The sequence below is a fragment of the Bidens hawaiensis genome, unplaced genomic scaffold (genome assembly GCF_021521415.1).
Source record: "Bidens hawaiensis isolate Kalapana, Puna unplaced genomic scaffold, B.hawaiensis_p1.1 tig00003022_1, whole genome shotgun sequence".
Taxonomy (NCBI): Eukaryota; Viridiplantae; Streptophyta; class Magnoliopsida; order Asterales; family Asteraceae; genus Bidens; species Bidens hawaiensis.
In genome coordinates, this window is record NW_027491163.1 from 2,683,842 (window position 1) to 2,696,023 (window position 12,182).

At 38.2% G+C, this 12,182-nt stretch overlaps 1 protein-coding gene across 1 annotated transcript; it reads right to left on the minus strand.

Annotated features, from left to right (window-relative positions):
- Positions 1–525: 525 nt before the first annotated feature.
- On the minus strand, positions 526–1,731 carry LOC143622130 (aluminum-activated malate transporter 8-like). Its single transcript, XM_077093366.1, has 4 exons — positions 1,365–1,731; positions 1,118–1,206; positions 941–1,006; positions 526–852 (listed from the first exon to the last, which is right to left on the minus strand). The coding sequence occupies exons 1-4, from the start codon at positions 1,729–1,731 to the stop codon at positions 526–528; spliced, it is 849 nt and encodes a 282-aa protein (XP_076949481.1).
- Between the last annotated feature and the right edge of the window lie 10,451 nt (positions 1,732–12,182).

The following is a 12,182-nucleotide window of genomic DNA, read 5'->3' on the forward strand; positions in this document are numbered from 1 at the left end:
GTCATCTCACGGAGATCTGTTGAGGATCTGTTGCTGGGTTTTTTTTGTTAAGCACACTTGGGTTTTTTTTGTTGGTGGAAATTGGTGGCAGGTGAAGAGTGGTGGCGGTGGCAGGTGGTGGTTGGTGGGTGTTAGAGAGATGAAGATGAAAGGAAGATGGAGATGAAGGGAAGATGAAGTGAGAGAGAGAGAGAGAGAGTGAGTATTTGTTTTTAAATATATTTATTTTGTTTATTTCTTATTATTAAATCATGGTGTAAAGTTACTTACAATAATACCCTCATGTGCCTTGTACATGTTCAGATTTAACGAGAAAAACTAACGAGGTTAGTGCTAAAGGACTTAACGTGAAAGGGATTTGAAACATCGAGTATGTTTTCTGCCATTTATTTCGCTAAAGGACGTCCACTGAAAAAACGTTCAAACATAAATGACGTCTTTTGTTGTTTTGTCTAAAATCAATCAATCAAAGAATGACTATCTATACAACATTTGGTTTAACTCTTGGCTTGCCTACACATCCGGTTACGGGTTCTTGAAGCCGGCTTCTTTAGAAAGTCCTTGGATGGCCTTTGATATTTTGTCAACACATTTTATGATGTCAACCAGTATTGAAGTTGCTGCAATCACCGATATCGCTTTTAGGATGTCGTCCTGCTGTCCTATTAGTGAAGCTTTTAATGTCATATTGAGGTTGTCTGCTACCATTTTGCAAATTTTCATATGAACAACTGAAGCACAAGAACGCTCCATTAAACTCAACGAATTTCCTAAATCTTTTAAAGCTTTTCCTACTTCCGAGCTCATTTTCATGCATGACTCTTGAACTGTTATCTGGAAAGCTGAGGGTACCTATATATATGTAACAAAATAATTAGATTTTGCTAGTTTGTATGTACGTTTTGTTTTAATTATACTAGAGATGTATAAAATAACATACTTTTTCATCAAGATATCCACTTAGAGCTTCAATATGATAGGCACATTCTCGAGACAGTTCACCAATCTTCAAAAATACAAGTTAAAACTAGTTTAACAGATGAAGAGATGGAGGGATGAGTTTACCGACTAAAACAACAAGAGAAGCAAGAAGCATGGGTTTAATGGTCGGTCCGACCAGGCCACCAAGAGATTCGGCTCCGACTCCTAACGCACAACCTACTGTGGTCGCGTATGCGTTGTTTATACACTTACTTAGAGTTCTTCCTGTGAAATTCAATTAATTAGCAAACACTTCAATCTGAAAATAATTAAATAAAAACAAGCCTAAGTATTGTGTCAAATATATATATATACACGCGCACACACACAATCAAGAAAATAAAATTGAATGATCGAACATAAAATGTAATTTATTAACTCACCTGTGGTGTACTCGGAAACAGAAATAACAACCAAAGTCGTGATGATTGCGGCATCACCGATTCCACCGTTGTATAGCGGCCGTACGTAGTAAACCGATGAGACGAAGGCGATCGCTAACGCGACTTTAAAGCAGTGGGTACCCCTTCTTGGATCGTCATCCCATACTTTCTTGATAATCTTGACAAAGTCTACGGCTTTCTTGATCATATTGCTGCTACCAAGACTTTGAATCATACCTTGGGATGCAAGGGTTTGAAGATGAACAGAAACAACAATGGCTACACTTTTGATGAAAGCAGTGAAAAGGCCGGTGGGTGCAGTTGATGGTGGTTGATCAGCCGCTGGAGAAGTCGTTGCATTCATCATTATTGATGGTTTAGGGTTTAGAGTTCTTCAAGACGAACGAGACGTTGATACAATGGTGGGAGAGTGAACGAGAATTATTATTGATACAATAGGAATACAAACTTAATAATACTCATTAACACCTCGCCATCCGCAAACAACAAATGGGATGAACTAGGCACGCCATTTTGGTATCTCAATTGGTTGAAAGAGATTCTTCGTCACCGCTCGATTAATAATAAACGTGAGATATTCCAAAGCCACAATAAATAAAAGAGGCGAGAGAGGGTCACCTTGTCAAACACCCCGTTGGCATTGAAATTCCCACGTTGGTGAACCGTTGACGAGTACCGAAGCTCTAGCCGATCTAAGGATGCTTTCCACCCACAACCTCCATCCTGTTGTAAGGCCTCGTTTCCGGTGCCCTACATTGGTGTTAGATTTACTCATAAACACAGTTCTAAATATCAGAGTTAACTAAAACTTTTTGTGGAAATATAAAAATCATACATTCTTACAAAACATAGTACTTGTTTTAAAACAAAAGAACATAAGTCATAACAATAACATAAATAACACGTGAATCTTCCTTCTCTTCTGTCACACCCCGACCAACGAAGGCGGAAACATCGAGGCGCGACATGATTGCTCATTGCACAATGACACTATAAAGTTACAATATTTAAACAACTCATTTAAATCCATATCATCATAAATAAGACAAAAATTGTTCATACAAAATGCCAAATAGATAGATAAACAAATAACTTGTTCTTTTATTTTCTAATATCCTAAAGCCAAGATAATAAGTTTCTTCAAGTAATCCAATCAAGCTAACATCAAACCTGTAACATTGCATAAAATAGAGTTTGTCAACACGAAGGTTGGTGAACAATTTTCATAGTTTTGGACAATAAGTATATAGTATGAAATCCACAACTAGTATATGAAAACAATAAATAATAGCAACAATTTAGATAATAAAACCGTCAATAAGAATACATTGACGACAATAATGAAATCGTCAATAAGAATACATTGACGACACCTTTCTATATGGGGATACCATATATACTAGGAATTAATGTATGATCATACTTTGATGAGGCTACCCGCCTTAGCATTCAAGAGGCTACCCGCCTTAGCATTCAAGAATTTACACATAAAAATGTAAAGCATATAACACCAAATCGAGCATTTATTTAAGTAAACATATACAATACGTGTTGTGGTTTAAGACTCAAGTATAAATCATTTGAATTTGAATAAGTATGCAATGCCACCCCCAAAACGAAAGATGGAAAACGGGGGATGAAAAAGTACTCACATTAACAAGTAACTTGAAAGATAGTGTCGTGAATAATCGGAGAGATCGGTTTAACGAGCAAGACCTATATTAAACGGGTCTTGTGTTAGTAGGTAGTCTTGGAAGGGTTTAAAATAAAATACACGACAAATAAAGTAAATAAATAAAGTTTAGGATTTAAAATGTAAATATTTGAGAAATTAAAAAAAACGAGTTTTGTAAAATAAGTTTACTCGAAACCGGGTCTCGGTATTCTATTCATTAGTTTTTTTCTTTTTTTACTCAACCTATGTTAAGTAATAATGTGGGTTAAAATGCGATATTTCAAAACCCTTGGTTATAAGAATACCCAAAACGAGGTTTAAACGAGTGTTCGGGTTTGTCGGTTCGAGACTTGATAATTGACCAAGCTCACAGTTAACTTCCCAAAATAATAAATGTTATGAGATAACTCAATAAAATCAAAATAGACTTAACCAAGTATGTAGTTCTATTGTGAAGAACCTTAACGTTCGTTAAGCGAGTATATGACCTTATCAGTTCGAACTTGTTATAAGATCAAGTTGGTTACCGACATGCCAAGTATGTTTAGAAACTAACTAAAATTGATTTAAAATATAATCTTGAAGAAAAATATGAGTTTTGGTGGCTAAAAACACACTTGTGTGTCTTAAACGAGTGAACTCGGTTTAGTTCGGTTTTTGGTTCGGTCCTTGACTCGGAATAAGACCAAGGATGGTTACCACATACACAATTACCATGGAACTTGTAAAATAACTTATAAATAATAATACTCAAGTTTTATATTCAAAAAGTTAACAATAAAGCTTTTAAACAAAAGTTCGGTTTTTGGTTCGGTCCTTGACTCGGAATAAGACCGAGGATGGTTACCACATACCCAATTACCATGGAGCTTGTAAAATAACTTATAAATAATAATACTCAAGTTTTACATTCAAAAAGTTAACAATAATGCTTTTAAACAAAGGTTCGGTTCTCAACTCGGGATGAAACCGAGGCTAGTCACCACATACCCAATACCATGGAACTTGACAAATATGAACAATAAACTAAAATATGTAGAAGTTAAGCAAGTATAACAAGTTATATGGTTATATTTGTTAAATATATAAACAAGGACTACAAAGTCCTCCATGTAACCTTGCCTTACTAGCCCGACATTTCAACCGGCCGAGACCGGAGAACTGGAAGACCGAAGGTAAACAAGGAGTGTATATTATATATATGTTGTAACATCAAGCTTTAAGTGTTGAGAAGTTAGTTAAAATGAAAGATTAGCTCATGAAGAACAACCTTAGAATTCAAGAATTTGAGAGAGAAATGAAGAATTGAGCAAGCACAAATGAAGAAGATGGGTGTGTATATATAGAGTAAGTTGAATGGGTCTTTCATAAAGGGTGTTTCATGAAAATGGGTTGGTTATAGACCCAAGAAGCAAAAACTACAAATGGGTCTTTCAAGTCTCCATTTTGGTAGTTTTAGTCCCTGCAGTTCGTTTTGAGCGTTTTCGGAGAATTTTAAGAACCGAAAAGGGTGTTTTTTTTATCCAACAACTATAAAACAAATATTTAACATACAGTTCATCATTTTGATAATATCGAAAGGTTCGGGATACAAAACGGGTCGGGTTTACATTAAGAATACAAGTATAAAATAACCCGAAATAGACAAATGTCACATTATCCCCTACTTTAGAAAATTTCGTCCCGAAATTAAGATTATGTAAATAAATATGGATATTTCTCCTTCATCGAGTCTTTTCGTTCCCATTTAAACCCCGCGCCACGCCGTGATTCCCATCGAACTTTAACTAACTTAATGCGACTTCGCTTGGTATTCTTTTCATTGCGGTCCATGATTTCAACGGGTCGTTCAACCATAATCATTGATTCATTGACTTGTACTTCGTCGAGAGGTATATGGAGACTACCTTCGGCTAAGCACTTCTTGAGATTTGAAACATGAAAGGTTGGATGAACACCGGTGAGTTATTCCGGTAGTTCGAGTCGGTAGGCTACTTTTCCGACTCGCTCAAGAATCTTGAATGGGCCTACGAAACGAGGAGCTAGTTTTCCTTTCTTTCCGAAACGAACAACTCCGTTCCAAGGGGATACCTTGAGAAGGACGAGATCGTCGACATTGAATTCGATCGGTTTTCGCCGTTTGTCGGCGTAGCTCTTTTGTCGACTTCTAGCGGCAAGTAGGTTCTTGCGAATTTGGTCGATACGGTCGGTGGCTTCTTGGACCATTTCGGGTCCGGTAATTTGAGCTTCCCCGATTTCGTTCCAACTAATCGGGGAACGACATTTGCGACCGTAGAGAGCTTCGAAAGGAGGCATACAGATGCTAGAATGGAAACTGTTATTGTAAGAGAATTCAATGTAAGGAATGTGAGAATCCCAATTCCCACCGAAATCGAGTACACACGCTCGAAGCATGTCCTCATGTGTTTGAATCGTACGTTCGGATTGTCCATCCGTTTGAGGATGATAAGCGGTGCTAAGATCAAGACGAGTTCCCAAGGTTTCTTGAAGTGATCGCCAAAAATGAGACATGAATCGAGCATCGCGATCGGAGATGATAGTCAAAGGTAAACCGTGGCGACACACGATTTCGCGAACGTAGATTTGGGAAGTTGCTCAACGGAGTATTTTTCTCGAATTGGAATAAAGTGAGCGGACTTGGTTAATCGGTCAATAATCACCCAAATGCTATCGTTGCCTTTTTGTGTAGTGGGTAGTTTCATTATAAAGTCCATAGCAATGTCTTCCCATTTCCATATGGGGATTGGTGGTTGCTCGAGTAACCCAAAGGGTTTTTGATGTTCGGCTTTGACTTTAGAGCAAGTAAGACATTTCGAAACGTACGTTGCTACGTCTTTCTTCATACCCGGCCACCAAAAGGTAGAACGAATATCGAAATACATTTTATCCCCACCGGGATGAACAGAATATCGTGACTTGTGAGCTTCATCGAGTATGTAAGTACGAAGGTCATCGCGATCGGGAACCCATAAACGATTGAGATAATACAATAAGCCATCGGGTTTTGTTTCGAGTTGAAGCTCGGCTCCACATGACATTTCGTCGTACATGTTTCCTTCGTCAACGGAGGTACGTTGGGCTTGATAGATTTTGGCTTGGAGATCGGTTTGAACGGTGACGCTAAGAAGCAATACGGATTTGACATTAGCCTTTCGACTAAGGGCATCGGCCACGACATTCGCTTTACCGGGATGGTAGCGAATTTCGCAATCGTAGTCACTAAGTAACTCAGCCCATCTTCGTTGTCTCATGTTGAGATCTTTTTGGTCAAAAATGTGTTGAAGGCTTTTGTGATCAGTAAAAACCACACATTTCGTTCCGTAAAGGTAATGTCTCCAAATTTTGAGTGCGAAAACGACGGCACCAAGTTCAAGATCGTGAGTCGTATAGTTCTTCTTGTTGACCTTGAGTTGCCTTGAAGCATACGCGATAACTTGACCTCGTTGCATGAGAACGCAACCGAGACCTTGATGAGAAACATCGCAAAATACTACAAAGTCGTCGTTTACATCGGGAAGGGTTAGAACGGGAGCATTGCAAAGCATGTGTCTAAGAGTATTAAATGCTTCTTCTTGTTTGGATCCCCATTCATAAGGCTGTCCTTTGTGAGTTAGGGAAGTGAGGGGTAAAGAGATCTTGGAAAAATTTAGGATGAAACGCCGATAATATCTGGCCAAACCGAGGAAAGATCAAATTTCCGTGGGTGTAGTCGGAGTCTTCCAATCTTTGACGGCTTCGATTTTTGCGGGATCAACATGAATACCCTTGCCATTGAAGATGTGTCCCAAAAATTGAACTTTCTCTAGCCAAAATTCACATTTTGAGAATTTGACGTAAAGTCGTTCTTTTCTTAAGACTTTGAGAATGGAACGCAAGTGATGCTCATGTTCGGCTTTGGATTTAGAGAAGATGAGAATGTCATCAATAAAGACAATAACGAATTTATCTAGAAACAGTTTGCAAACGCGGTTCATGAGATCCATAAATACCGCGGGTGCATTGGTTAACCCGAAGGGCATGACCAAAAATTCAAAATGTCCATATCGAGTACGGAATGCGGTTTTTGGAATGTCTTCTTCACGAACACGCAACTGATGATATCCCGATCGAAGATCGATTTTGGAGAAACACGTTGCGCCTTGGAGTTGATCGAAGAGGTCGTCGATTCGTGGCAAAGGATAACGATTTTTGATAGTAAGTTTATTGAGTTCACGATAATCGATGCACATGCGAAAGGAGCCATCTTTCTTTTTCATGAAGAGGACGGGAGCGCCCCATGGAGAGGAGCTTGGACGAATAAAGCCTTTTTCGGAAAGTTCTTCGAGTTGGTTTGATAACTCTTGCATTTCCGACGGGGCTAAACGGTAATGAGCCTTGGCCATGGGCATTGCGCCGGGCACAAGATCGGTTCGAAATTCAACCAGACGAATGGGTGGAAGACCGGTAACATCATCTGGAAAGACGTCAAGGAAATCACAAACAATGGAGATATCTTGGATTTTTCTTTCCTTGTGGTCTTTTACCACCGCTTGGGCTAGGAACGGAACATACTTTTGGCGTAAGTATTTTTGCGATTGATAACACGACATGAGATTGAGCCTTTTAGGAAACATTTTGCCGTAGACCTTGAGAGTTTTACCGTTGACAAGCGGAATCCGAATGAATTTATCATAACAAACGACTTCGGCACGGTGCAAAGATAACCAATCCATGCCAACTATGACATTGAAACTTCCCATTTGCATCGGAATGAGATCGATGGAGAATTTACGCTTACAAAGAGTGAGAGAACAATTACGAAGGACCGAGTTTATAGTGATAGAATTTCCATTGGCGACTTCGACAGAAAAGGGTCGAGAAAGTTTAGTGCGAGGTACGGCAAGAGTAGATTCAAACTTTAATGAAATAAAACTTCTATCGGCACCCGTATCAAATAATATAGAAGCCAAATGCTCTTTCACTAAAAACATACCGTTCACAACATCGTTTGCCACTTGAGCTTGATTAGCATTCATCATAAAAGCTCGTCCTTGGTTACCGGGATTTCCTTGAGGTGCATGAGGTGGTGGAGGAGGAGGTGCTTGGATGGCTTGCATGGGTTGGATGAGTGGTGCATTGAGTTGGGGAAGTTGAGGTTGGTAGGTTTGGACTTGGTAGGCTTGGGTTTGATAGTAGGGTATGGTTACGGTTTGGGCTTGGTTTGCAAAAGTGAGTCGTGGGCAATTGTTGCGAAAATGATTTGGGTCACCACAGTTAAAGCAAGCTCGGGGTTGTTGAGTAGGGTTTTGCGGGTAAGGTGCAAAGCGGTTTTGGGTGTTTTGTGGAGTGGTTCTTGGTTTGTTGGGTTGAGTACATTGTGCGGAATGACATGTGTTATTTAGATGGCCAAAACGGTTACAAATGGTGCAATGGCGACAAGGTAAGTGAGATGGGTGATGAAGTTGACAATTGTTGCATAGTGGAAAAGTACCGCTATAGGGTTTTCGATTTTGTGGGGGAGCTTGGGGTTGTTGTTGCGGTTGCGGTTGGGTAACGGCATAGTTTCGGTGGTTTTGTTTGGGTTTCTTTTTGTTGTTGTGGCGGGAAGAGTTTGCGTAGTTGATGGCTTGAGGTGGTGGGTCAACTTTGGCTTGAGGTGCGGGTTCGGTTTTGCTTTTATCACTTTTCTTTTTGATGGTTAGGGTACCCGCCTTAACATGGTTCTCCGATAGCGCACCGGCTAGAGTAATTGCATCCTCAAGGTTATCGGGTTTGCTACTCATGACTGAGTCCCGAATTAGCATGGGTAAACCCCCGATGTATTTGTCGATTTTACGTTCGAGCGGGCTAACCAAATGAGGTACAAGGGTGCTCAATTCATGAAAACGGAGCGAATAAGCGGCATTATCACCACTTTCTTGTTTCAATTCCCAAAATTCGGCTTCAAGCTTTTGGAGCTCGTGTTTGGGACAAAACTCCTTCATCATGAGTTCCTTAAGTTCGGTCCATGGAAGCGCCATGGCAATTTCCGCCCCTTGGAGATGCATAACACTACCCCACCACGTAAGAGCAGTTTCCTCAAACATGCTCGAAGCGAAATTAGTTTTCTTCGCTTCGGGGCACTCGCTGTGTCGGAACACACTTTCCATCTTTTTAAACCATTGCAACAAGGTAGTCGCACAGTTCGTACCAAGGAATTTGGTTGGGTTAGTACCGGTAAATTGTTTATACAAGTAGGGAGCGGGTGTGGGTTCAACGGGTGCTACAACGGGTGGAGGTTGGTTTGCTTGCAAGTGAGGTAGGAGTTTGGGAATCACAGCGACGACTTGTTCGGCTACTAAAGCGGCCATCTTGCGTCTGGAGTCCTTGCGGTAGTGGCGTCGTAGCGGAGGCATTCTAAAAATTATAAAGAATTGTAGTGAGTTTGAGGGCATTGAGTTTAAAATAGAAGATGTGTGTAACCATTTTTTTTTACGTGAATCCTAGTGTCATAAAGATGAGAATGTTAGTAGAAATAAAGTTTATACATAAACCAAATGATAAAAACGTATATATAAGTATATGTTTCAAAGTTTCGAGAATTTAAAATTTGGACGTTTTAAAGTGTTGAAATTTGTATATAGTCGAAAAAATCGTACATGAACCACCATGATTTGATATTCCGAAAAAAAATAACAAAATTTCTTGTAAACATATATATAGTTGGGAAAATCGTACATGAACCACCATGATTTGATATCCCGGCAATAAAAACTTATGTAAAAGTAATAAATATGGAGTCGAACAGGTGCACGCATCACCGCGTCTTTCATGTTGTTGACTCAAATCATGATAATAACATACAATAAAACGGAGATACAACGAGATGTTAAAAACACTTGTCCACGTATCACCGTGGCTTTTATGTTTTCAACACCAAAAAAATAAGGAGACGACCGGAACGCTCGCATACAACAACTTAAAGTGTCGACTCATATAACTCGAGTTGCTTGACTTAGAAACCAACACTAAACCCAATCATCCTAGGTAAGTAAATCACCTTCAATTCTTGGAATATTTTTGTCAAATGATCGAATCAAGTGTTTCGTTCCCTACGGTCGTCACAAAACAAATTATAGAACCTAGCATTAAGGAGATTGTAAACAACGAGATCCAAGTTAAGCTTGTGATCCATAAAACACAATAAAAAAACTAATGTTTTGTTTTAAGGTAAAAATACCTTAGAATACTATTGAAAGTGTGTGTATGTGTACATTTATGATGAGATAGATTTTTAAACAAGTTTATAAATAATTAATAAATGCAATAAACAATCAAGTAGGGTAAACACGTATGAGCACACGTATAGGGACCCTAGAGCATAAACTATACTAGGCTGTTACGTCTAACCACCTATCCTATAGTCGATGGCTCTGTTACCAATCTGTCACACCCCGACCAATGAAGGCGGAAACGTCGAGGCGCGACATGATTGCTCATTGCACAATGACACTATAAAGTTAGAATATTTAAACAACTCATTTAAATCCATATCATCATAAATAACACAACAATTGTTCATACAAAATGCCAAATAGATAGATAAACAAATAACTTGTTCTTTTATTTTCTAATATCCTAAGCCAAGATAATAAGTTTCTTCAAGTAATCCAATCAAGCTAACATCAAACCTGTAACATTGCATAAAATAGAGTTTGTCAACACGAAGGTTGGTAAACAATTTTCATAGTTTTGGACGATAAGTATATAGTATGAAATCCACAACTAGTATATGAAAACAATAAATAATAGCAACAATTTAGATAATAAAACCGTCAATAAGAATACATTGACGACAATAATGAAATCGTCAATAAGAATACATTGATGACACCTTTCTATATGGGGATACCATATATACTCGGAATTAACGTATGATCATACTTTGATGAGGCTACCCGCCTTAGCATTCAAGAGGCTACCCGCCTTAGCATTCAAGAATTTGCACATAATCATGTAAAGCATATAACACCAAATCGAGCATTTATTTAAGTAAACATATACAATACGTGTTGTGGTTTAAGACTCAAGTATAAATCATTTAAATTTGAATAAGTATGCAATGCCACCCCCAAAATGAAAGATGGAAAACGGGGGATGAAAAAGTACTCACATTAACAAGTAACTTGAAAGATAGTGTCGTGAATAATCGGAGAGATCGGTTTAACGAGCAAGACCTATATTAAACGGGTCTTGTGTTAGTAGGTAGTCTTGGAAGGGTTTAAAATAAAATACATGACAAATAAAGTAAATAAATAAAGTTTAGGATTTAAAATGTAAATATTTGAGAAATTAAAGAAACGAGTTTTGTAAAATAAGTTTACTCGAAACCGGGTCTCGGTATTCTATTCATTAGTTTTTTTCTTTTTTTACTCAACCTATGTTAAGTAATAATGTGGGTTAAAATGCGATATTTCAAAACCCTTGGTTTTAAGAAGACCCAAAACGAGGTTTAAACGAGTGTTCGGGTTTGTCGGTTCGAGACTTGATAATTGACCAAGCTCACAGTTAACTTCCCAAAATAATAAATGTTATGAGATAACTCAATAAAATCAAAATAGACTTAACCAAGTATGTAGTTCTATTGTGAAGAACCTTAACGTTCGTTAAGCGAGTATACGACCTTATCGGTTCAAACTTGTTATAAGATCAAGTTGGTTACCGACATGCCAAGTATGTTTAGAAACTAACTAAAATTGATTTAAAATATAATCTTGAAGAAAAATATGAGTTTTGGTGGCTAAAAACACACTTGTGTGTCTTAAACGAGTGAACTCGGTTTAGTTCGGTTTTTGGTTCGGTCCTTGACTCGGAATAAGACCGAGGATGGTTACCACATACCCAATTACCATGGAACTTGTAAAATAACTTATAAATAATAATACTCAAGTTTTACATTCAAAAAGTTAACAATAAAGCTTTTAAACAAAAGTTCGGTTTTTGGTTCGGTCCTTGACTCGGAATAAGACCGAGGATGGTTACCACATACCCAATTACCATGGAACTTGTAAAATAACTTATAAATATTAATACTCAAGTTTTACATTCAAAAAGTTAACAATAATGCTTTTAAACAAAGGTTC